Genomic DNA, 25,860 nt, shown 5'->3' on the forward strand with positions numbered 1-25,860 from the left:
CATATATTTACAATTATAATACTTTAAACATTTTTAAATTGTATTTGAACTAAATATACATATATAATTTAGAAATCTTGTTTTATCTATAAAGAGGCTTTGAAAATGCAATTTAATTCCATTCTTTCTACACATTTAACAACAGAATGGCGTGTACAATATATGAATTACGAAGTGATTATTCAATTGTTCCGTAGATAGTATATTAGAATTTAATATTACATATCTTTTAGAATCTCAAAACCATGTTACTGACAGCTGTGGATAATTCACCCTCAAACCTAGCATTTGATTTACGTTCCATACGAAATTATTATGCAAATTTCGATGAAAAATTTTTCCAACAATGCGAACGAGAATTAAAAAAAGTTAATCGATTTTTTGAGGAAAAACTATCTGAAGCACATCGTAAACATGTAGCACTAGAAACCGAGCTCTACATATATCTTGATGAGGTTAAAGAGAAAGAAAATAGTCATCATGGCATATTAACAAAAAAGAAAATTAAAACTTTTAGAGAAAACTACAGCGAGTACTACTTGAGTTTAGTGTTGTTGCAAAATTATCAGAGTCTCAATTATACTTCCTTTCAAAAAATACTCCAGAAACACGATAAGGTGTGTATTACAATATTAAAAATAATAGATCCTTTCATGGTCGTAGCGCAAAACCGTATCTTAAAGTCACTCGGTATAGCAATCCATCAATGAAAAAAATGTCCTATGATAAGAAAACTATCATGGGAACCTTTTCTAACAGAAAAGGGATTAATTGAAGAGAAATTTTTAAATATAAAAATTTTATCTTCCATCGAGTGAATGTTTGGGAATTAGACCCTGTTTTTAGTTTTAAAAACTACCTCTTCTCCACCTTCTGAAAACTTACTATTATTATTTAAATATTTAGCTTGTGAAGATGGCGACTGGTGTGGACTGGCTACATGATATAGTGGACTGTGCATATTTCCATATCGATCGTGAACTTATGAATCTTCTGCGAGATACAGAAGACAAGTTTACCTCATATTTTGAAAATGGTGATCGGACACGCGCACTCAATCGCTTACGTATATCCTCATTGAACAGTGACTATAAACCGGGTATGTTATTTAGTTTGGGAAGTTTTACTGGAGTACTAATAATACTAATTATTTTTGCTGTATATACATGTGCGTAAGTAATGAATCTACTTAATTTCTCAAACTACAATAAATAATTTATAATATAGTTTTTACAAAACAACTAACAATTGGAAATTATACAACTCTTTTGCGTATATATCGGGGTCCATTTTTGTTCATATTATTTCTATTCTTTTGTGGTTTGAATATAAAAGATTGGCGTAAAGCCGGCATAAATTATATGCTTATATTAAATATTGATCCTTGTGATCATATAACCTCCTTGCATATAATGCAGTTAGCAATGGCATTTGCTGTGTTGTGGACCTTAAGTATTTTGGGGTTTTTCTACTGTAACTTAGTAGATGTACCGCGCTATATATTTCCATTGGCTTTATTTTGGGCAATGATTGGTTATCTCATAAATCCATTGCCAATAATGAACTATAATGCACGCATGTGGCTACTCAAAGTGATGGTAAGTTGCATATATATATCTTTTTTAATATAACTTTACTTTAGTTACCAATTTTATAATAGGGTCGTGTAATATCTGCTCCATGTTTGGCTGTCAATTTCGCAAATTTTTGGTTGGCTGAACAACTTTTATCGCTGGTTACTTGTTTAGTAGACTACGAATATATCATTTGCTTTTATACTACCAATTGGGATTATAGAAATGCTTCGGTCAATGATGTCTGCAGTGAGAATATGATTATTATTCCAATATTGCAATGTCTACCTGCATGGTTTTGTTTTGCTCAATCTGCGCGTCGTTTTACCGATAAACGTTCAGTATTTCCATTTCTATGCAATGCCGGAAAGTATGCTACAACATTTCCAGTTGTGATTTTTGGCACCTTGTCGTCTTACTATAAAGGTAATTTTTATAGTTCAAATAGCTGGGTGGTATATTTCAATAAATATTAATATTATTGGTTTTATTCCTTGATTTAGATGTTTATAGTAGTACTTTTCAAAATCCATTTGTTTGGGGTTACTTGATAAGTTCTATTATTTCCACTGTGTATTTTTATGCATGGGACGTCTTCAGAGATTTTGGAGTCTTCAAAAAATTTTCCGGAGATAATATCTTTTTGCGTGAACAAGTCGTATACGAACCGGTAAGTTCTTGTAAAATTTTTAAGCAGTTTATTAGGTATGGTATATATGTATATCTGATATAATATATATTGAAGTGCAGATTTCTTTTATTTTAAGAATTTTATGTCTCTTATAATAAACATTGCTCACTTATTAAAGACATTTATTTAACGTTAGTTTAGATAAGGTTTGCATCCACTCTAACGGAGTGTATTAATTGTATTATAATTTACAGTGTTTCTACTATTTTGCCATGATAGAAAATCTACTAATTCGTTTTTACTGGATTTTTGCATTTTACGTGGAGGAACAGAGATATATATCGAAGTATTGTATGACAACAATTGGAGCATGTTTGGAAATATTCAGGTATATTTAGATTTTTTAAATATCAAAATTAATAAATCAATATATTTGTTTATAGACGTTATATATGGAATTACTTACGTTTAGAGAATGAACAACTTTATAATTTGGGAAAATTTCGAACTATGCAAGATATCTCACTGTCACCCATATATTCAAACGATGAAGCTACGCTCCTACGTATGATGGAAGAAATTGATGGTGTGACCAATCGTGAAGTGGATGTGTAACATGATATATATATATTTGTTTTTTACATATGTGCTATATTTAATATGTGTGTACATTAATTAAAAAAATTAAATAAATATATATAATAAAAAATATTTGTTAAAAATATTTAAGCATATAACTTTGAAAACAATAACTTTGAGATCTCAATGTAACATCTCCACCGTTTTTTATGTTATCCATTAGACCTGTCTGCATAGGCCATTTATAACTTTTTAGTATTTCCAATGAAAATAAAAAATATCTTTGTTAATGTCCTATGTTTCAAAATTAATACAGTTTAATATCCATCCATGCTGCTTTCTCCTTTATGGGTTTCATATTTGAAAGCATTTATGTAATATATTTATGGAGTATATATATTTATTTAAAAGAGCAAAATTTTTATCTTCTTTAAATAATATATATTCAATGTCTAATTATAAATTGGCTAACGTGGCTCTTATATACTTTGTAAGATATATACAGAAGGAGGAGGGAAATACTATTTTTTTAAATATTGAGAAGAGAGAATTTAAAAAAAATTCCTCTTTATTAAAATAGTTTTTTTTATAAATTTGTACAAAATAAGTAAATATAAAAATAAAAGTTCTTAAAAAAAAGTCACTGTAAATAATAAAAAGAAATAAAATAAATAATTTAGCTACAACAAATTTAGGAAATATTTTCGGACACGCCTGTGACTAGAGCCGTACCGCGCATTATCCAATAATCGGGTGGGAATTTGCTTTGTAATAGTACAGATAGGACAAAGTTTGTTGAATGACCTGTCGTCGACAGAACACCAGAACGTGATTGCGTTTTGTAGCATGGAGACTCATAACGTTCAATTTTTCGTTGTTCTAAGCAAGGTATAAAACGTATTGTTGGCATACGACAATAAAGTTCACCACGCAGTGATTCTGATAAGCCACCCTGTGATGAATCCCAGCGAGCAGCTTCTATAAAAATACCATGTACATTGACACCACCTTCATTTGATTCTGGTAAATTGCCATAGATACTATCCACCTACAGAATAAGAAATTTAAAAATTTTTAAGCACCAAAATTAAAGCGTCAGCTACCTGTTGTTTATGTTGACGTCTTTCAAAGAAATCTTGTTGTATCATATAGTGATCAAAAACTGTAAATTCTATTTTTAAAGAATCAATCGGTAAAACACGCTTTCTTGCATGTGTTTGCAGCAGACCCGTTAGAAATGATTGTGGAAAGAAAAATCCACTTATCCAATAAGAACGTGGGTTACCTTCTACTGACCAAGTAGCTATAAAATCCAATCTTCGTTGAAAATCAGCTATATAACTGGGTAAAGGCTTGATGGAGAGAAAACTTTTCTTTTCCCATAAACGTGGCACCACATTTGTTAGTAGTGATTGAAAAACTTCCTCGAGAGTTTCAGACATAACAACTAAACCCTTTATGGCTTTAGCTAAATTGACTAAGCTGTCGTGTACAAGCGCTAGGAAATTATTGAAACGATCAACTTCTTGTACTAATACAGTTGTTAGTGAAAGTTGTTGACCGTTGTTATCGAGCTGTATGCCGAAACAAATATAAATATATGCACACTCAAATATATCCAAAATTAATTATAATATACTTACTTTTAATAACTCTGGGTTTATGTTATCTTTGTTTATTTTAGTAATTAGTACCTCTTTAATCTTGGCTATAACTTCAAGACACATATCGTTTTCTGCTGCTTGACCCTCATCGGCAGCAGCACGCGGTTGACCTAATAGCAAAGTACTAATGAAAAAGTTTGTTTCCTTTGTCTGTAACACAATATTTGCATTCTGATTCATGCCGAATATTTCTGGATCCTCTACAGTAGGAAAGAATTTCACATAGTTCAAGTATTCCTCAACAGTATCCTTGCCGGGGTCCATATAATAAGGATCACCGCGGCTGTATTTGTACTCGGGTTTTAAAATTTGTGCTGATGAGAATATTTTTAATATAGTACGCAAGCAACGTTGATCCCAGTAATCTGTTACGCGTCCACCCCAAGTAATTTCGGCATTTACATAGTAAATTGCATCCCAAGCAATATCATCCTCCACAACACGATCAATATAAAATTCTAATGTTTTAAGACCACATTCACGATCGCTTTCATTGAATTCATACATTATATTCCAACCTAATGGTCCAAATTTACGTCTCTCAAGTATGACAGCATGAAACATACAAAGACCAAAAACAATTGCACGCCATTTATATCCGAGTACATGTACTTCAAAGAAATCAGTGCTTAAATCATTAAGTGCACCCAAAACATTGGCTTTTATGCCTTTTGGTGGTTCATTTGTAAGCTTAACAGAGTTTTGTAGGACGCTAATTGGAAAATTCTTTGTTGGCATTGACGATAGGAATAAACGGAAATCGTCATGAGCTTTTGTTATTCCTAATGTAATATTTCTGACAATAGTTTCCATTGAACACATCCATGAGGTAGCCAAATGACAATTCTGCAAGAACACCCAGTGACCCATACGTAAACTTTTATCTATCAAACTTTCAGCAATTGGTCCCTGTCCTTGACCCAAAGATATTGAATAAAATTTATCCATATATTTCATTTCCTCGGCAAAGCGTAAAAAGTTTGACATTGGATCCGAACCAGTTGTCAGTACGAAGACAAGAGGAGTAACATTCGAAGTATCCAAAAATCTGTAAAAAGGCAGTGGACACTAATATAAAATATTATGTTTAAAGAGTGCAGTTCTTAGATTATTGATTTCATTATTAAAGTGTTTTAATGAGGGGATTTTAAAAAATAAAAATTATTCAACTATTCCAGAATATCCATTGTTCGATTAATATGATTATCTTCTAGTAGTGAGCGTATCAAATATATTTACTATACACTTTCTAAGATCTTATTAGAACATGAACTGTGTCATTTTAGTTAATAAAAACTTAAAAGTATTACTTTGAACTGATAATTTATTTTAATGAATCAAAGAAAGAAATATGTAAGTCCATTTGAATACTACTGGGATAGACAACTTTAGGTAAGGATACAATAATCTTGAAATGGAACACTATTCTGCTAACATAAGGTAGATACTTAAGGAAGGAAGATTCTAGAGTGGATATACATCTGGCATTAAAAATGATTACATTTTTATGCAGAAATTAAAAATCAGTTTTCGCACTTATCATTTAAGTGAATATTTTCATACTTACACAACTTTAAGCTGGTTTCCTGTGGCTGAGGCTTCAGTAAAATATTTCCCAACCGTAGAACGGAGATAGATCACGACATTAAGCAGAAAGCGTTCCGTACGAAAGACTTTTACAAACATTAGTTTTTGAAAGTTTGTTAGACGTTTATTCCAGGTAGCGACGGGTTCGGCATTACTTTGTGAAAAATTGAAGACCTTTAAAAAAGAAATTTGTAAAAAGTTTAAATAAATCTGAAAGTATGTTATATCTTACCTCTTTATTGTCCAGTATTTGTAGGAAAAAGGGAGTAGCTATAGCACTGGTGAATCCACTGAATTGTTGTGGAAAGTTGTCTTCCAAAAACTCACAAGATAGCCATTCTAATTCACTCATTTTAATATTAGCTGGCATACGTTTCTCAGAGACAGAACCCACAACACCGCGACTAAGAAAATTAAATTCCGCTTGATTTACACGATTCTCTTGTCTTTCTATACATAAAGCTAAGAGAAAACTGAATATCATTTTATGTTTTTCAAATAAACCACGTGAAACATTGTCATAAATAGCTTTCAGTTCATCCAATTTCAACAATCGGATCCGTTCCTCAACAGTTACTTTTTCATGCTCAAGACGTATAACATTACAGAAAACTTGTGAGAAGTATTTTAAGCTATACTGATACATTGGATCGATTTCTGCTAAGCCAGCCACAACGAAGTAGAGTATAGCACCACGTGAAGCAAGCGAACGATATTGTTCTCGGGTTTTGGTTATGACCTTTTCGGTCTCTTCCGTATCAATTAAACGTGCTGCTATGATTAATGACGTTTCCTAGGATAAATATAAAATTTACATTCACTAAGTTGTTCTCTTAGAAAAATTTGTTTTTAATTACTTTGGCATCATTCAGGGTTTCTACCAATTCTTCATCATCCAATATGTTGCCTTGAGAGTTGTAAAGCAATTTTAAAACTTTATCTTCTAAAGCAAGCAATTGTTGCTTATCTGTGTTAATTTTAACCACAAGATCATTACGTTGCTGTTCCATTGCTGGCAGTTCTATAGCTACAATATCACTATAAAAGAATTGAGATATAATGTAATGAACTTTTAACTCTAAATAATATGAGCCATAAAGACATAAAGAGTTGACAATGTACTAATATCTAATGTATGTATAGTAATAAATGTTAACTTACGCCAGCAATTGATCTTCAAGCCCACTTTCCGTTACTAGGAAATTAACTAAAGTCACGTTTATGCAAATTTCAGGTAAATAATGTGGATTTGCCAATTTTGTTGTCATGTATAGCTTGAAGTTTGGATCATAATCTATAACCACATCACCCAACTTTAGGTATACACGACCTTCTTGTACATATGTTTCTCTTTGGAGTACGGGACGTAAAGATGGATCAATAGTTTCATCGATATCTTCTAAAAGTACAGGTAGTCCTTGACGTATACAATTTTCAACAACTCGTAATAAGCTACCATCGGTCATTTTAATGACCTTTAAGTTGTTTGGTTTCTCCATGTTACGTATCCAACGATTGGCCTAAAACGCAAGAGTTAATCATTTCTGCATTGCTGGAGTTTAAGGATTTCTACAAATATTGAGGGATTATTAATGATACTCATCAGTGGCGTAGTCAGAATTGTGCAATTAGGGTACACATTTGAAAATATGCCTTTTTTTGGCAGTATCTTTGTGTTGTGTTATCTTAAGATTATATAGTCAATAGGAAGAGGAGATCTATTCCCTAATCCCTACGTAATACGCCAATGTAAGTAAGAAACATATTTGAAAATATGACTTTTTTTGGCAGTATCTCTGGATTGTGTTATTTTCAAATTATATAGTCAATGTGAAGAGAAAATCTGTCCCTTAATCTCTTCTGAAAAAGCCACTGCAAATAGGGCAGATGTTTGAAAATATAATTTTTTTTGCAATATCTTTGCATTGTGTTATTTGTAGATTATATAGTCAATAGGAAAGAGAGATTTATCCCCTAATACCTGCTGAAAATATGATTTTTTGACAGTATCTTTGCATTGTGTTATCTTTAGATTACATAGTTAATGGGAGGACAAGTTCTAACTCCTAATACCTCCTGAATACGCCACTGATATTCATTGATAATTTATGCAGAATACATTTAATAAAATAAAATCTAGTAATTAAAATTTAAATTTTCTTATATATATATTAGTAGGACTGTACTTAATACATTATTAAAAATACCTGTTCTTGTGGATCAATCATCAGTGGCCAACGTAACGCACGAGTGGCGTATAAACCATTTTCCACAGATATGTTGTCTTTAGGTAATCCGGCCATAGTCCAAGTACGCATTTCATATGCATCACCCAATATTGTTAACAAATTAAATTCCTTGCTGGAAGGAATTTTATATTCACGACATTTTTGCACCCAGCGATGTTCCAAATCGGTGCGGTAAGAAGTTGAAAATGCACCTAAGTAAGCGACACAAGCTGCACTCACCAAAACATCACCGGGTACACATCCCAAGTCACTAGTTAAAGTCTAAAATGTTTTTTGTTTTTATTTTTATTTTATAATATATATCTATTATATTATAATATATCTATTATAATATGAATATATCTATTTTTGTTATTATATGATTCTGATTATTATGATATTGACATAACAATGCACCTTAACAGTTTGCTTCCAACGAATTTCTTCTTCTGACAGTGCAGATGTTAGACGAGCAGCACGATTAAGTCGTGTATAACTTAGATCCACTTTATCCTGAATAATCTTAAATTCACGATTTTTTTCATCAATATCATCTTTGAGTGCTTGTATTTTTTCCTCAACATCAGCTAATTCCTTTTGTTTGCGGCGTAACAATTCTGTTACGGCTTTCAGTTCTCCTTCAGCTGCTTCTTTCCGTTTTATTTTTGGTTCCACAACTTTATAGACTTTGGCAAATTTATCCATAGCAATTACCCAAAGACTTACCGATTTTGCTACTTTCGAAACTTTTTCAAATTTCTACAATAGATTGTTTGGCATTGGATTAGAAGTTTTGTTATTCTTATGATAAATGGTGTACTTACGACAGGTGAAAAGTCCGGATGGTCAATATATTTCTTAACTTTATTTAAAACATCTTCTTTAATGTGTTCCTTGTCATATTCAAATAGTCGTTTTAAGAAATTCACATCATTCATAACGACCTTAGCTGCAGCCCAAGTGGGTCTTAAGAAAATAAGAAATTATAATTTGCATTTAAGTTGAAATGTTTATACCCACTTTGCTCCAAGTAGTATACAAACAGCTTCCATACAAAACTGCACTAGCGCTGGTGGAGTTGTGAAAGATTTCAATTCATTTATATCAGCTTTACTAATACTATTAAGCGCTGCTTCAGCTTCGCGTAGTGCTGGCATTGCTATTTCTAAATCTTTACTAGCATCGTCTGATATAACTTTACACTGTTCTGATTTCTCCTTTGCTACTGCTTCATCCTGCATAACGGCGTGTTTGACTTTATCAGCAGCCTTATTGTCAACATCTAAGCGATCTAGTAGTACTTTCATACTTGCTGATTGCTCATCGAGCAGTGGTACCATAACTTCTAATTCACGTTGCATTACTACGATCTGAAGTATAGAGATGTACAAAAAATGAGTATAGGCTAATAACATTTTTAATTAAAATGATAAAATAAAATATCTATTAAAATCACGAGTACACAGTAATGTCGACAACAGTAATACCCCACGCAGGTGACAACTGCAGACAGAAACCGCAATAGCATCCACAGTTCCACAAAGTTCAATCAACTCAACTTTTCGGGTCTTTGCATGTAAAGCACATACACTCTCTGAATGTGGTAGTCATCTGATAGAATATAATTTTGTATATATATAGTAGTGATAAATAACGTCTTCTATTAACACTCCGTCTTCTAGCCAATTTTTGTAGCTGAATGCTCGAAAAGTGCCTAGAGGGCTTTGAAATACAAACAATTCCATTATTTTTTGTTTTTTATCCTATATGGATATTTCCAAAAAGTATACGGTTTTACACTCGGGACTTATATCCCAATTTTCAATGGCATGTAACGTTTTGTTAGTATCAGTAGTTCTATCTTTTCTCTAGTGACTCTTAAGCTGTGTCTGCTTAGCCACTTGTATCATCATTATCTTGAGTTTTCATTGAGCGCTTTCGGGGTTTATTGCCCCGAAATAAAATTAAGATAGCTATTAACTAATAATAATTTGAATAATAATTTGTTGAATAACAAAAAAGAAAATTGAGCTGATTGCACATTTTTAATAGGGATACCAATGCGAACACTGAGAGATCCATAAACAGTTGCACTTAGTGAAATTTTTTCTTTGTGGGACATAACGCGAGCATAGTATAAATATAAATATAGCGAACAAATAACATATAGCACACATGTGTATATACAGAGTACCCACAAAAATTTATTGGTACTATTACTTACCACTTCATTTGTTTCCAGAAGCTTATTTAAGCCATTGCTAATACGCTTACGTTTAGCTATGATTTCTTCGGTTTTGGTTTTCAATAAATTTTGATAGAGTTTAAGTAATTCCAGATAACTGCTGGGTGTGGTATAATAATGACGTTTCATTTCTTTATAATATTGTTTTGACGCTTCCTCTACAGTCTGTAATATAAGATTTATTATTTAGACAAAAGATTTAAATAAACGAAAGGATTTCTAAATAAAATTTTTCGTAATTAAACAATACTAACCATATGCATAAATACAGTTGTACTGGCTAAAGCTATTCTCTCTTCTTCAGATTTTGTTATCTCCACTAACAAGCCTAAAGCCACAGAATACAAAGCTTCAGTTGGCCAACTGGTAAACCAATCGATAGTAGTAGCATTCACTAATGAAGGAAACATACGGCAGCGACGTCTAAAAGCATCACCCACAGGACTCATGGAGAGGACAACGTGTAAATTATTACGTACGCGATTAATAAAGAATTTGTAAATGTCATCACGAGTGCAACCCTTAGATAAAGCAGAAAATATATATTTTAAAAGCAACGAAATGGAATTACTATATATTTTTGATTAATAGAGTTATATTATTTCTGAAATAATTATTTTTGACAGTAAAAGTCTATTGCTTACGCCTCCTTTAGTCGCTGCATTACACGATTCACGTGTGTCCAGTATAACTTTCTCATAATCATCACCTTCAAACAGATTTGGCACTTCACCAGAATTCAATATATTATTCATATCTTCTAGGAATTCTTCTTCTACTATTTGTGTATCAATCATCAAAAATACAACTGGAGTATTCTCAACCTTCCAAAAAATTCAAATTAAAATGAACGAAAAAGTGAAGCGATGTATTAAAGACAGTAACTTACACCTGCTATTTGATATATAACCTTTAAGTCTTCATGGAAAGCATTCAAATCATAATTTCTTTTCAATTCAATTTGTATACACTTATACTCATTCACATGAGAAGCAAGTTTCGTTAGGGATTGTTTACCCATACCGGCAATACCAACGAGCAAACCATTGCCACGATCACTACGTAGTAAACGTACCAAACGTACTGTATGTTCTATAGCATCTTGAAAAAGTATAAGACGCATACTTTTGCCAGTTGATGAGTTAAAATCTTCAACATAATCCATTAAAATACTTTCAAGTTTTTTATAATCTCTTATTTCTTCATAGACACGCTCTGGTTTTGGTCGACCGAATATCATAAAATCTCCAAAAACTATTGGTGGTTCATTTGGTTTTACCACTTGTTTACCAAATTGTTTCAAACAAACATCATTTAACAAATTATTAAAGAATGTTTTATCTTCTTTATTTATAAGCCGATCGTGGAACACGCGAGTGGTCTCATGATAGAAGAGACGCAATAACTGTGATTCCATGATATAATTTGCATAGCTTGCTTGTAGGATGCCTTGTATGCATTTGGAGAGATCACGCAAATTGAATATATAATGCGATTTGTCTGGTGTTGGTAACATTTCCTGTGATACACGCATATATACATCGACACATGCATTAACGATTGGTGTACATAATTCATGTAAGGCAGGTGTAAAGTCACTCAGAAATCTGAAAAGAAAAATTATTTAAACCGTGTTAGTAATATAGGTTTAATTTAAAGGATATATAATGCATTATCTTATATTTATGTAGAAAAAGAGAATGAAGTAGTGTAGAATACTTCTAATGGACTAGAGCACTGCGACTATAATAGATTATTTGTGCTAAAAAATTAACCTAATCAAACAGAAATTATTTAGATTTTAGGAAGAATCTATAAACTTAAAATCTCTCACTGAGGTAGATCTGATATTCAATGAGACAAGAAAATTAGCACTATATTCTATTTGCAGCACTATTTCAAACCTGTTAATCACAAAGAATGCGGTTTGGAATCATTCTATTCCAGGAAGAGCTGATATTCTGTCATACGTCTAAACGATAGCGTACGTTTAGATGATGCAGTTAAAGAAGTCAGTTAGATAATATTGTTTTCGTGCTTCTGATAATAGATGGAATATGATAGATGACAGTATTCTCTTTTGAACTTAGATCAGAGCCAATTAGCTATAAAGAAATCGGTTTGGTATCTTATCCTTTTCTGTTGATTTAGTTGATATTCTATCACATAGGTACACATAACGTTGCTTAAATGATACCGCAAATTGAGATGATTCGCCAGTTTAGTTAAATAATATTTTTTTTTTTCTTTTAGCATATCTCATTGAGGTGCTGCTGGTATTTGATGAGGCATAGTATATATGCCGACGAGTTTCCGGCATAGTATTCTCTTTTCAACTCGAATCGAAATCAGTTCATTATAAATAATGTAATTTGATATTTTACGCTATCCTAGTAAAGTTGTTATGGGTCTGTCGTTTCAGACTTTTTGCATAAGTTAAGAGGATTCGTTGAATGAATTCTTTTAAAAATTTTTCAATTAAATATTATATTAAATTGATTTTTAACGTCCGTTTTGACGAAAGAAACTACATTCTTAATATGAACTATAGTTTTCAATAGAGAGGTAATTCCAAAGATAGAAAGGTTAAATATTATATTATGTGTGTGTGTGAATATCTCATAACAGGAAACACATCTGAACTAAGCTTCATGTAATACTTATCTTATGTCATGTGCATAGTAAATTTACTTACCCTCCTAGGATACCACTAAATATAGTTGTTAAGGTTTCATCGAGCGGCTTTGGCAAGGAGAAGAGAGCAAAGTGTCTTACGAAACTAAAATAGTAAATAATATTTTTATATAAATTTTATTTCAATTTAATTTCAAGTTTTTACCGTGGAGTTAAAGGATTCCTACCACCTCCAGGAGGAGCGCATGCACATCCAAGTACAACGTCTAAAATTTCTTTCCAAAACAGTTTCTCCCGATCGTAAAGACCTCCAAAGTCTAAAAATTGTCTAAAGTGAAAAATATAAAACATAAATAAGTGTTTAAGGTAAATTTTTTCTTGCCGATAATGGCGTGTCTTTTTATGACGAAAGAAACTATTTAAAAGTTAGACCGATTCGAATAGCAAAGAAAGGCAAAAACAAAAATTTTTTATTTAATTTATTGAAATTTGGCTGACCATACAACGCTGTTTCGAGTATTGCCAAGTACTCTTCATCAGTGGTCTTTCGAAATAATCGAATTTTATTTAATTAGTTTATAGTCCGTATATAATTTGTTTGGACTGCAAGTGCCAGGCTTAGAACTCGTGCCTGTCAAATTAGAAGCGATGACTAATCGTGTTTATCCACAAGAAGCCAAGGCTGCACAAACTTTCAATGCTCAAGTTCCAGGTTTTATTGTCACTTATTTTTTATTTAATTAGTGACACCAACCAAAGCACTTGCCGTGCTTTAAATTAGAACGAGCTTATAAACTACAGCTTTATTTGGAAACACAAGTTCAACGAATTGAAAGTTAATCTTTGAGCTTGCCTATTTTTGTTTCAAAGCTATTCTTTTTGTAGAGACATCTAAACATAAATAAGTGTTGCTTTTTTTAAATTTGTATTTTATTTTCAATTTAATGTTGAACTTATTTCTAAAGCTTTATTTCATGTTATTTTTAAATATTGAAAAATTATTCTTAGAAATCACTTTTATTATGTGCTACATATTTCAGGGCGTAATTAACGCTTGAAATCTTTCTCACAAGATTTTTTAAGAAAATCATTCAGTTTCTTTAATTTAACAACCGTATCTTAAAAATGCTCACCATTTAGCAGCACTCGATTAAAATACTACATAATGATAATGATCGATTTTAGAACAGTGGAAGAATACAACAGATAACTGCTATCTTCTTTCTCTTACACGATTATTCGCTCACATTTCACTCCCCTGGCTATTGAAATAAAGTTTCCACATTGCTGTGGAAATCTTTACCATTTATTTCTAAGAGGTGGTTTTAGTGACTTCTATTACGATTAAGGCGATCATTCAAAACGAGACACTTCCATTCGGTTACGGCACGAGTGGAAGTAAAACTCACATACCATTGTAGATGTTTTGACATAAGTGACCTCGTAATAATCATAATGAAGACAAAAAATTTTTTGAGTATATTAAATATAAATAGTTTATATAACAAATTTCGGACACTTTTTCAATAGAGAATAACTGTTTTCAACACATTTATAAAAAAAGAACAAACAAAATATACCTTAGTAGTTCAATAGCATGCTGACTACCGTAAGTATCCAATTTAGGCATATTGACATCATCAATAAATATGATAACCGTTTTTCCGATTGGTGCACCGAGTTGAGTACGCTTCCTCTTTTCAAGAGAACCCTCAATCATTTCTTGGGTACGTGAGCTGGTAGTTTGTGCAGAAAAGTTAATAAAAGCTGGAACAATTTTTCCTGTGGAGAGCTTTTTAAGAGTTTTAGCAGCTAGCACAGTTTTACCAAAGCCAGTATCACCCGTATACATAACCGGAAATCTGCGCAGGAACAGAAGTTCGGAAACGTACCTGATATTAAAAAATTAAAAGAAATTATAGTGTTAAGTTTTTTAAAGACTGTTTAGTCTTACCCAAATTTTGTGGTATCTATTGTAGGTACTTGCATATCAAAATACTTATCATTTGGATCATAAGCGAACTCTTCAATGAGATGACTCCAATTCTCCCATTCTTCACGTTCAACATTAACACGATAATCCCAAAGACTACTATTTGGAAATCTGAAAACATTTAATATAGAAACCATAAATTATGAAATACAAAAAATAATGTATACAAGTAAGGATCTTAAAAAATAGTCAAAATAATACTATAATTGTTACTATTATAATATTACATTTATTAGCTTATAAAGCTTATTAGTTTATTATAGAACTATCCTGGTTTACTTACTTCATAAATGGTTCTTTTCCCATCACTTCGCGTACGGATTTTTCAAAATTCCTCTTTTCAGCATCTTTGAAATTGCACGCCACTGACCATAATGCACCCCAAGCAAACATTTTGCACAGCAAACGCTGATAGTTTTCATCGCCAATTCCGGACCAACGTAATGGCTCTATTTGAGCTGCAAGTAGTTCACACAAGAGCCGAACTTTAGCATTTGTTACTTGATGAATTAAAAACGCTCCATACTTTATACCAATTTTTACCAGATCAAAAAGATGATTTATAAATAATGAGTATAAATATTCCATCTGTGCCGGAGATAATTTCGCTTTAATATCTCCATTCTTCCAAGAATCGACCAGTGGTAACCAACCCAAATCATCAGGGTCTACATATACCATACCGCAACGTGAAACCGTAGCAGGTGAAGCCTGTATCAAATCCTGTACTTCAAAGACCATATGCACCCATGCGGTAAGTTTTATACGTTCTGAGTTTGCTAAGCACAACATTTTATTATCATCCAGTACAGTATTTAAATTCTCAATCCACACAGCATCGACTGGGCCATCATTTACAATCCATTGATGAATTTCATCTAGAAGAGATTAAAAACAATAATATTAATGAATAAATCAATACGATTACCAATTTATTACTTTTTACCTTCTATATTTACTGCCGTTCTTACAGCTAAACCTAATAAGCCATCTTGCCACTCGAGTGTTTTGGAATCCACATAACCATAAAGTTCGTTCATAGTAACTGCTTTGGGATTCATTGTCTGTATGGTGACGTGTCGAAAATTTGGACCGGGCACTTGAATATCATATAAATGCGCCAGAGCAAATTCTAGAGCATGCAAGACTGTCGATTTACCACCACCGGTTGGACCAACCAACATAACACCCCAACGTACACACATTGTTTCATATAATTGTATACATTTACGTATCGTTGTAGGCGTAGATTGTAGATTTTTCTCAGTTAGGCCAATTTTTAGACTCTCTTCTAAATCTGGATGAGAAGAATCGGGTAAAACAACTCCCGGAAATAGATCACTAAGTATGCCACGGAATAATAGTGCATCGTCAGCCAAAAATTTAGGTATATTCGAGTCACGCAACGCAGCGATCAATGTAATATCCTCACGTTGATCTGGCGCTGCACGTTTCAATGCGCCTGCCATTACCAAAACAGATTTCACAGCTCGCATACCGAAATCATAATGATTTTGTTGACTTAACTGTTCACTGCACAGTTTGTACATTTGTACCATTTTATTGGCCAACACTTTGGGATATTCGAAGCCTTCGGAATATAATATGACTTCAGAAATTAGAGCATAATCAGGTACCATCATAGCAATAGGACGGAAAAGTGCCTTTAAGTTATCAGGCAATTCAGTACGTCCAGCATATCCGGGATTCATGGTAATATATACAGAACATGAACTACTTAACTTTATTTCACGACCCTCAAACATAAAACTATAAGTAGACAAATTATTAAAGCGAAGACATTATAAGGAATTTGTACTATTTGCATACCGTTTAACTTTAGCCACTTTTGCATTACGTATTGTAATCAATTGTTGAGCAATGACTGAGAGTACTTCAATATCAATTCGATTAAATTCATCAAAGCAACACCATGCACCACACTGTGCCAATCCAGAAAAGAAACGTCCCATCATTTTATAATCTAAGCCATCGGAACAATTGAATACAACGCATTGTTTTGCTACTGCTTTTGCTAAATCTTTTGTTGTTTCTGTTTTACCAGTACCAGCAGGTCCAGCTGGCGCACCACCTAAATCCATCTGAAACGCACCCATCAAGCATAAGTAACAACGATCAGTCAACGGAGTTAACACCAAAACACCACCGGCACCCAAATACTCATAGTAGTAAGGTATGTTGGCAGAAGCCATACGTGAGTATGCCGTATCATTATCTGGATTCCAATAGAATCGTAACATTTTCAACCAGTTGAAATCAGTGCTAAAAAGAGAAATAGATCACTATCAGAACCGAAATTTAAAGTATCTCAAGAATAGACTTACATTTTGGTAACTCTTTTTTCTAGTAAAAGATTCACAGAATCCTTTGCGTGTACATCAATTGTGATGAGGGCGCATAGTATTTTACGGAGTAATGAGGTAATATTAGTTCTTGTTAATGCTGCCAAAGCAGCTAAGTTTTTGAAGCATTTCTTCTCAAATAGTTGCATGTTTTTCACAATATTTGATTTTTCGTCGTCTTGACCAGCATCTAATCGTAGTTTTACTTCACCACCGGCGAAAATCATGTGTACATCAGCTGCCCACTGCTGTTGTGAAACAGTCAAAACAATTTGATTTGGATGATCTAATAAAATTGATTAATTGATAAAATAAATTGCATAATATATATCTATAAAATAATTAAAATAAACATATACTAAAAATAATATAACCTTGAAACCATTCATGTCGCTCCTTTGCTGGATAACATTGATAACCAAAGCGCATATAACGTTTGACCGCTATGAACATAGCTTCTTCGACTTTGCTTAGCCATTCCTCCACAGCACCGCGTGCCTTAAGACCTTTACCAAAGAGTAATTTTTCTCCCTCAGGTGATATAAAGGCTAAAATATCATTTGTTGGACTTGGTTTACCACCTTCTCCACCTTCCTTCTGACCGAACTCAAGACGATAAATGGCATCGAAGCATTTGCGCAAATGCGGTTGCACAGCTTGAGGTACACGTGTTTGCGCCAAAATTTCAAGAAGTTCATCATTAGACAAAAAGTAGAATCTAAAGCATTTCGTTAGAATTAAAAAATAAATTATTTTAAATATTTTTAAATAAAAACCTTGGAAATACCACACGTTTCACTTCTAGATAAGCTTCTAGTCCTCTTGTTATCAAATCCAGTAAACGATTGTTCTCTTTAAGTGCCTCATAGTTTTCTCTATCTGCCATTACAGCAAGCGCTAGTGAAGTCTTTTTAGCACTCCTCACAATTTCTTTGAATTTCTTATCAACCACCAAAAACATTTTGGCTTCTTTGGGCAGTTGTCGTTGTATATCTGGTGAAGCGAAAATCGCTTCTAAATAAATCCAAGATGTTTGACATTCCATCCAAACCTCTAAAAGTTAATTTAAACTTTTTTTTTTATATTTTTTTTTTAATTATAAATTACCTAAAGTTTCACCAAATTGTTCCAAATCGGTTATCCACTCATTAACTTTATTTCTTATAGGACCCACGAACTTTGATGCCGCTATAGTATTTATATTCACATTAGAGTCGTCCAATATAAGTTGCAACTCTTCAGTACCCGCAAGTATAAATACATCATTTTGATCGTGATGTTGTACAATCGATAATTCAGTAGTTTTCCAAATATTCTCAAGATTCTTGAGCATGGATTCAAGTTGCGCTTCACCCGTGGCTTGTGATGATACTTCCATCAAAACCTCCATGACTTCATCAGTAAAAGCATTCAATTCCTCAAATGTTTTTATGTGTATGTTTTGTTCTCCGCATAGTTTCTTTTGTAAGAGATTCTCAATAATGGTCCAGTGGCGCTAAAGTTTTATTGGAAATATATATATTGTATTCAATGTATTGTATATTATACACACAAATACTTACAATTTTGAGATTCGGATTACGTAAGTAGGTGAGCACCGGCAATTTAGTTTTGAATTCTTCAGCAGATTCCCTCAGCATTGGTACAATTTCATTTTCTGGTAAATATTTTTCATACTGCATGCAATTTTTAATTATCTTTGTATTAAGATTGACCATGTCTTCAACATTGAGAGAACTGAATTCCATGCCATACCATTCTTCCAATGCAAGCTCCCATTCTTCCCAATTGTTCCAGAGATTTTGACGTAAACGAATCTTTTGGAACGTATTACCTATTTCCTCGAAACGTGTTATATCGAGCTATGTGGATGAATGTGTAAAGATCAATTAGATCAATTAGATTAAGTATAAAATAATCTAAAATTTTTTAAGATGTCAATAGGTGTCCATAAATATTTACCTTAAATTCACGTTGGAAGCCAACCAATTCATTAGATTTTTCTTGACATTTCACAAGTCGATCATACAATGCGTTTAGTTCTGGCAAAACCTTTTCAGAATCTGACTTAATCTAGATATTAATAGACATTACATTTTTATTAAATAAGTCACCTATTATATACAAAATGATGTCAATGTGTAACTTACATCCAACAAATGAGGTGCTTCTGTTTCTTTTGTTATCTGTGCTATGTCTTCAAATAATTTGATAATATCTTCATCTATCTTTTCTTTTAGAAGATTTACGAATTCTTGTCGTTTTTCACGTGTTTCATGTAATGTGTCAATGGTACGATTAACTAAATCTTCACAATCCATATAATCCTCTTTGCGTTCGTCATCAATGGGTATTTCAAAATCTTTCATAATTATGAATAAGTCATGGGCATAGTCAACTTGAGTCATTAAAGCTAGCAAAGAGCTCTCGACATTTTCAAGAAAATGTAAATGTTCAACAATGGCTAGTGTTGAATCAGGTAACGCTATTATCCTTCTATATAATTCCGAACATTCATGCGTTACACGTGTCACTTCCTGCATAGCAAGTCTACAAATTTAAACACGATAAATTATAAATAAATAAATAAATAAAGTATATAATAAAGTATTGCAGTTGTATTAAGCATTTTTTTATGTACATATTACAATACACTCAACACATGATATGCTCTCATTTAGACAGTGTTGCTCATTAAAGTCGCTAATGAGGATAATATACCAATCAAAGAGTTTTCATTTAAATGAGCTCATTATAAAAAAATCAACTTATTTAAGGCGAAAAATGTTCAATGCAACCCTTACAAATAAAGTTCCCACTAGGGAAATAATCAACATTTGAAATATTTGTCATATTTTTTATATGTAAAATGTAAAGAAACAAGCTATTTCACATACTTAAATAAACTAACATTAATGGAAACGACTAAATCTTAATTTCATTAATATAAATAGTTTTAGCTTCAGTGGAAACATGATATAATGTTTTAATTTATGACTCTTACTCACTTTGGAATCCACATTGCCAAAACATTTTGAAGTTTATGGCACACTGGTGTCACAGTGTCCTTAAAGCTGGATTGTGTTAATCTCAATAAACCTAAATTGACATCAGACAAAATACCATCTAAAGCACGTACATTATTGCAATATCGATCACAATATTCGCGCAATTTTTCCAAGTCTGTATAAATAGATATATAAATATCGATATAACATATAATGAAAACAATAAATTGTGAGATAATATGGGATAATGCTGAAACATACCTCTTTCCGTGCTAAGTAACGTTGGATCGGTTGTCAAATCAATTTCATAGTTAAGCCGTATCGTCGTAAAACGTTTGGTATAGGCTATGGCCTTAATGTAGGCATTATGTATATTTGTGTAGATAGATTTGCTATAAACAAAAAGAAATGTTTTTTTTTATTGGATATATAGTAAAACTACATATTACTTTTACCGATTGGCTTGATAAACTTTATCTGTACGAAACAAAAATGATAGTGCTGGCGCTGGTTCCGATAAACGTTCCTCTTGTCTTCCCATTATACAGGGTCTATTCAAGAAATAATTATGTAAATTAAAATGTGAATAATTCGGTTAAAATTGTGAATATTTATACTAACTCAGTAAATTGGTTAAACGTTGGATCATCAGTAAATGATTTGAATGCCATTACAGTGTCCAAAATAAGTGAATGAATACGATGAAATATTACTCTCAATATTTCTCTAAAATTTTATAAGATTGTATTATAAAAATTTTTACATAATAGATTTTATGTATTTACTCAGATGGGTCAACTTCAATGCGATCAGAAAGCATAATAAGTTCAGCAAGTAGGAACGGTCTCTATAGATAATAATTATAAATTTTTATTTGTGTTTAATTTGAAAATATAAAAAAATTATATATATGTTATACCTGTGGTTTATTATCTGGTCTCTTTGGCTCGATTTGTTCACTTACTGAGAGATTTCCTTCTATTTGTTCCACTGTTGGGCCCAGTTCATCATGTGTTTGCAAAGCTACTGCCAGATCGTTAGTGCTCTGTGCAACTATCTTGTGCAACATATGTCCTACTACACGATCACAAAAACTTAAGAAACTGAAATAATAAAAAATGTATTTAAATATTAAAGACTTTGAAGTAATACATACAATTAAGAAACATCTGTTGTTAAAAGTGAGAAGAAAAAGCATTCAAAAATTCTTAACAATAAATTAATATTTGTAATATAAAAGTTGATGACGTCTACCGCATCCGTATGAACCACGAGCTTTATCACGACTTTAACCTCATTCAGCAAATTAACATTCAGATAAGAATAAAATATGATACTACAGGGAAAGGTGTTTAAAGTAGCAGTAATCCAGTAACTCCACTGATAGCACTGCACTTGTCTCGTCAAAAACAAGTGCTCTGTTAGTGTTCCCTAAACTTCGGTGCTGAAGACCATGCGAGCGCAACAGAGGCAACTGGAGAAGTAAAGCGTCAGACAGAAACCCAATAACTGGTTGTTGTACTTAAAAAATTAAGTAGGTAAGTAACAACTTACTCACTTGTAGTTATTAGCAATACCGCCCTTCAATAATCACTGACTTTCAGAATATAGATATATATATAATTTGATATTATATTCACAACGGTCTGTAAATCGATATCGTTAAAAAATATTTCAAGGGCACAGCATTAAAACTTCTCCACAATGTAGCCCGTCAATATAAAAAGGGTTCACACACTAACAGACTTAACTTTATATTTTATATCTATATCTTATGTTGATTAAGAGGATTTAATTATTTACATCCACTCACACTAAAGGTATTATTTGGCATTAACTCATATCAACTCACCGATATATACATCTATACTTGATTAACATCTCATTTTTTTTCTATATTAAATTATTAATAAAAAAGATAACTTTATTCTATGATGCAATGCTCAGATTCGTTGCTTAACTTGTTACAAATAGTAATTCTAAAATGCATTATAGTGCAATTTAAAGCAAACTAAGGTAAAACTAAATACTGTTATGTGTATATAAATAGTATTGTTGAGTTTAAGTAATGTGTATAGTACCATAGAAATACATTTAATATAAAAACTTACTTGGAGAGCATTTTGCAGTAATTCCGCTTTTTAGCCCTATCCATGAAACTGAGTGCATCTCTCATTTTTTTAATAGAAGGAAAGTAGTTTACTTCATCATCGGGATAGAAACCTTTTTCGAGCAAAGCAAAGAGACATGCCTCATCTAAAATAATTTATAAATATAACTACAGTATACCATATTATATTATACCAGAATTTAACTCACATAGATATGCTTGTGTCTCTTTCCGGAAATAATAGAATTTTTCTTGCATTTGCTCATAGATACGCATATGCAATTCAAGGAAGTAAAATGAATGCCAATCCTCGATAACTATATGAAGAATTTTTTTTTAAGATTTTTAAGTATATATATATATATATATAAAGCATGTATATATACAGAAATATTTAAAAGTATTATTTTACCGGTGACATTAATAAAATTCAATTTTTCCAATTTCACAACCTCTTTTCGCAGTTTTAATATAGCTTTGCCTAACTGCGGTATAGCAATGAAGAGATTATCTTCCAAATGTAATTTAGCTTCATTAAATTTTTTCCACTTTACTCTCTTCTCCCAGACCTTGAAACCCTTCCACAGACGAAAATTAGCAAAAGTTCTCACTTTAATGATACTTAAGAATTGTTGAAACTCCTGTTGCCACTGACGTAGCGGTGTAAAGAAGTTCTCATCGAGATGCCAGTGAGTAACGCCATGCCGGCTCATGGTGAAGTAATGATGTGGATCTGGTAATTTTCTGTACTCAACCTCTCTACAGCATAAATATAATATTAAAGTAATTGTATATTTTATAAAAATATACTTACATTAAACTGTATGGCGTAAAATATTTATCTGAGGAGGGTAGCATATAAGAGATATATATGAAACTGTCATCTTTCATTTTTGCCATACGTTCGACCAAAATATTTAAGTCCGGTATAAGCGAAGCAGCGGTTATCAAAGTATCTTTATCCAAATGTTTTAGTATTTCCGGTTGCTCATAATGAACCTTACTTATTTCCCTAAAACATCTTTTGTATTGTGCAATCTCTTCCAAGACTTGCTTATTTGTTAATTTAAGTGAGGGTTTTTCAAGCTTCGATAACATTTTGTTTTTTATTTGTTCTTATGTTTCTATAGATAATTATTTACAAATCCGTCAGTGTTTTTAAAATATCTTTCCAATTCCTTTACTATCGAATGATATCAGCACAGTTACGAATATTCAAATGAAAAAATGGTAAATAATTTTAAAAATTTGTTTATTTATTTATTTTTAATATTTGTCATGGTAACTAAAATATTTTTTTTTGAAAAATTTTTTTACAGTTGTTTTAAGTATAAAATTCAATACGAATAACTATATTTCAGTGTATAAATATTTTGAAAGGTCTACTAAAACAAAAGTCCTAGTAACCGGCATTCCTCACCAGTGACACTACATGGCAACTTTGAAACATGAGGAAAAAAAACTTTCGTTTAGGACTTTGCGATATTTAAGTAAGTAGGAATGTATCTAGATTAACATTTCATAGCATGGTTTGCATTCCTCCCTTATAATAATTAACACAAAAAAATAATGATTTTATCTTTTCACCATATATTTACGAAAAGCAAGCAATTGGGTCTGAAAATGCACTCAATGTACTGGTTTCTTTGCTAAAATCAAAATCTATCACTGAACAATAAAATATTTCTATATTAAGTTATTTAAAAACTTATATGGACTAACGGTGTCTCGATCTGGAGAACAGTAGCGAAATCTAATATAGCAATATTACAGACATTTGAATCAATAAAACTTCGTTTATGTGCTGCTACTCCATGGTATGTTCCAAATAGTGCTTTGCAGCGGGATCTCCAGGTCCCATCAGTGTATGAAACAATATAAAGAGTCAGCATAAATTTCCGAACAAGGCTATCAAATCATTCGAACTAGCACATGAACTGTTAACAGATATCAATCATTCATGTCGACTAAGAAGACTTTCTACGATGAATCTGCCAAATAAAACACAAAATACGTTAATCATAATCATGAACCTACTGATATTAAACATTTATAGCCACCTACTTATTCTACATTTCATTTTTTTTCTATTTTATATCCAAAAGTAATACTGAATGTTCTTTTATAGATTGTATTAGAAATAATAAATAAAAAAAATAAAAAAAAACGATATTTTTGCAGGTTACATCTACGATAAAAAAAGATCTTATGTTAGAAGTTGAGAAGACATATGTACAGCAATGGTTAAAATATCAATAAAATAATTTTTTTACTCAAACCGAAATATTTCTAAAGCTTTTCAAAAATTTATTACGCTATATTTATTATAATGAGATATCCATCTCGAATCTATTATAGAGCCTAAAACGCTATTTAAAGACAGGCTCTACAGATGACTAAATCCTCTTAGAAAGTGAGGATAGTCAACCTATGCTGTATTAGTGCTGGATAGTAAAAAAGTAGATGAGAAATGGCTTCTCCATCTTCTTCACAGTTGTGGGAAGAGTCATTAAAGATTTTATTCAATTTTCCAGTACTTTAATGAGATTTGCAAGCTTTTTCTGATTTTGAGAGAGGTCAACAGAATGCAGATGTGAGCAACTTGAGGTAATCTGTGGCTTATTATCAATATAGTGAGCTTAAAAAGCATTTAGTGTAATGATCTGGAAACTTAAACTTTTTGTATATATCTAGTTCTTCAGACAAAAGTCCACTACTAGCTCTTCAGACAGAAATCCACTACTTATCATATATATTGTTCTATGTTGTAAAATAAGAATAATATGTTTTTTGCAATAATATTGTTATGAAAAGTATTAAACCACTATTATTGGGAAGAAAGTGATCATAGGTACTACGAGTTCTATATGAGACATAATTTAAAATTGTTAAAATTATATGCGACAGATATTAAGCAAAGTTAATTCCGATTCCTATTAATAATTCCTATTGAATCAATTTATTATATACGTATTTAGAAACACGCTTTTAGATAACAGTTTAATAAAGCATTGCTCTTCGAGTATATGTTTGACATGGACTTATCATTCTTCAAACGTGTGGTACTTACATTATATACACCAGTCAACATTTTTTTTCAATTAGAAGTATAGATAAGGAAATATTTATTATAAAGCTTATTTAATGAGATCCATTGAAATACTTTACGTATTTGTTTATTATTCAGCATTGTTTGCGATATATTTACTACTTCGTATTTATCTCCTATGTGGTGGTATTGTTT

General features: G+C 31.8%; 2 protein-coding genes across 2 annotated transcripts; one reads left to right on the forward strand and one right to left on the reverse strand.

Moving 5' to 3' along the window:
• Nucleotides 1-61: 61 nt before the first annotated feature.
• On the forward strand, nucleotides 62-2,848 carry LOC119666916 (xenotropic and polytropic retrovirus receptor 1-like). The gene is made up of 8 exons (XM_038076195.1): nucleotides 62-174; nucleotides 234-617; nucleotides 907-1,173; nucleotides 1,224-1,598; nucleotides 1,661-2,000; nucleotides 2,078-2,244; nucleotides 2,460-2,593; nucleotides 2,649-2,848. Exons 1-8 carry the CDS (start codon nucleotides 106-108, stop codon nucleotides 2,818-2,820), a joined length of 1,908 nt encoding a protein of 635 aa, XP_037932123.1. The 5' UTR covers nucleotides 62-105; the 3' UTR covers nucleotides 2,821-2,848.
• Nucleotides 2,849-3,429: 581 nt separating this feature from the next.
• LOC119670828 (dynein heavy chain 6, axonemal) lies at nucleotides 3,430-23,824 on the reverse strand. Its single transcript, XM_038081249.1, has 39 exons — nucleotides 23,431-23,824; nucleotides 23,029-23,375; nucleotides 22,826-22,933; nucleotides 22,618-22,762; nucleotides 21,426-21,609; nucleotides 21,292-21,353; nucleotides 21,128-21,232; nucleotides 20,962-21,057; nucleotides 20,768-20,898; nucleotides 20,507-20,681; nucleotides 19,649-20,048; nucleotides 19,461-19,571; nucleotides 19,061-19,360; nucleotides 18,606-18,993; nucleotides 18,275-18,551; nucleotides 17,873-18,216; nucleotides 17,481-17,784; nucleotides 16,966-17,418; nucleotides 16,082-16,905; nucleotides 15,419-16,013; nucleotides 15,097-15,246; nucleotides 14,723-15,034; nucleotides 13,348-13,470; nucleotides 13,204-13,287; nucleotides 11,398-12,115; nucleotides 11,153-11,332; nucleotides 10,763-11,029; nucleotides 10,488-10,673; nucleotides 9,284-9,633; nucleotides 9,088-9,229; nucleotides 8,681-9,022; nucleotides 8,243-8,545; nucleotides 7,197-7,555; nucleotides 6,893-7,073; nucleotides 6,268-6,828; nucleotides 6,016-6,209; nucleotides 4,428-5,496; nucleotides 3,888-4,358; nucleotides 3,430-3,832 (listed from the first exon to the last, which is right to left on the reverse strand). Exons 1-39 carry the CDS (start codon nucleotides 23,712-23,714, stop codon nucleotides 3,476-3,478), a joined length of 11,982 nt encoding a protein of 3,993 aa, XP_037937177.1. The 5' UTR covers nucleotides 23,715-23,824; the 3' UTR covers nucleotides 3,430-3,475.
• Between the last annotated feature and the right edge of the window lie 2,036 nt (nucleotides 23,825-25,860).

The sequence above is a fragment of the Teleopsis dalmanni genome, chromosome 1 (genome assembly GCF_002237135.1).
Source record: "Teleopsis dalmanni isolate 2A chromosome 1, ASM223713v2, whole genome shotgun sequence".
NCBI lineage: Eukaryota > Metazoa > Arthropoda > Insecta > Diptera > Diopsidae > Teleopsis > Teleopsis dalmanni.

Bases quoted from the DNA above. Each gene is read 5' to 3' on its own strand.
- LOC119666916 (XM_038076195.1), top strand. From the start codon at position 106: ATGCAATTTAATTCCATTCTTTCTACACATTTAACAACAGAATGGCGT. The intron at 618-906 runs GTGTGTATTACA...TTAAATATTTAG, and splicing joins TACTCCAGAAACACGATAAG to CTTGTGAAGATGGCGACTGG. The intron at 2,245-2,459 runs GTAAGTTCTTGT...TATAATTTACAG, and splicing joins AACAAGTCGTATACGAACCG to TGTTTCTACTATTTTGCCAT.
- LOC119670828 (XM_038081249.1), bottom strand. From the start codon at position 23,714: ATGTTATCGAAGCTTGAAAAACCCTCACTTAAATTAACAAATAAGCAA. The intron at 23,376-23,430 runs GTAAGTATATTT...TTTATGCTGTAG, and splicing joins TTTACGCCATACAGTTTAAT to AGAGGTTGAGTACAGAAAAT. The intron at 9,230-9,283 runs GTGGGTATAAAC...TATTTTCTTAAG, and splicing joins TGTATACTACTTGGAGCAAA to ACCCACTTGGGCTGCAGCTA.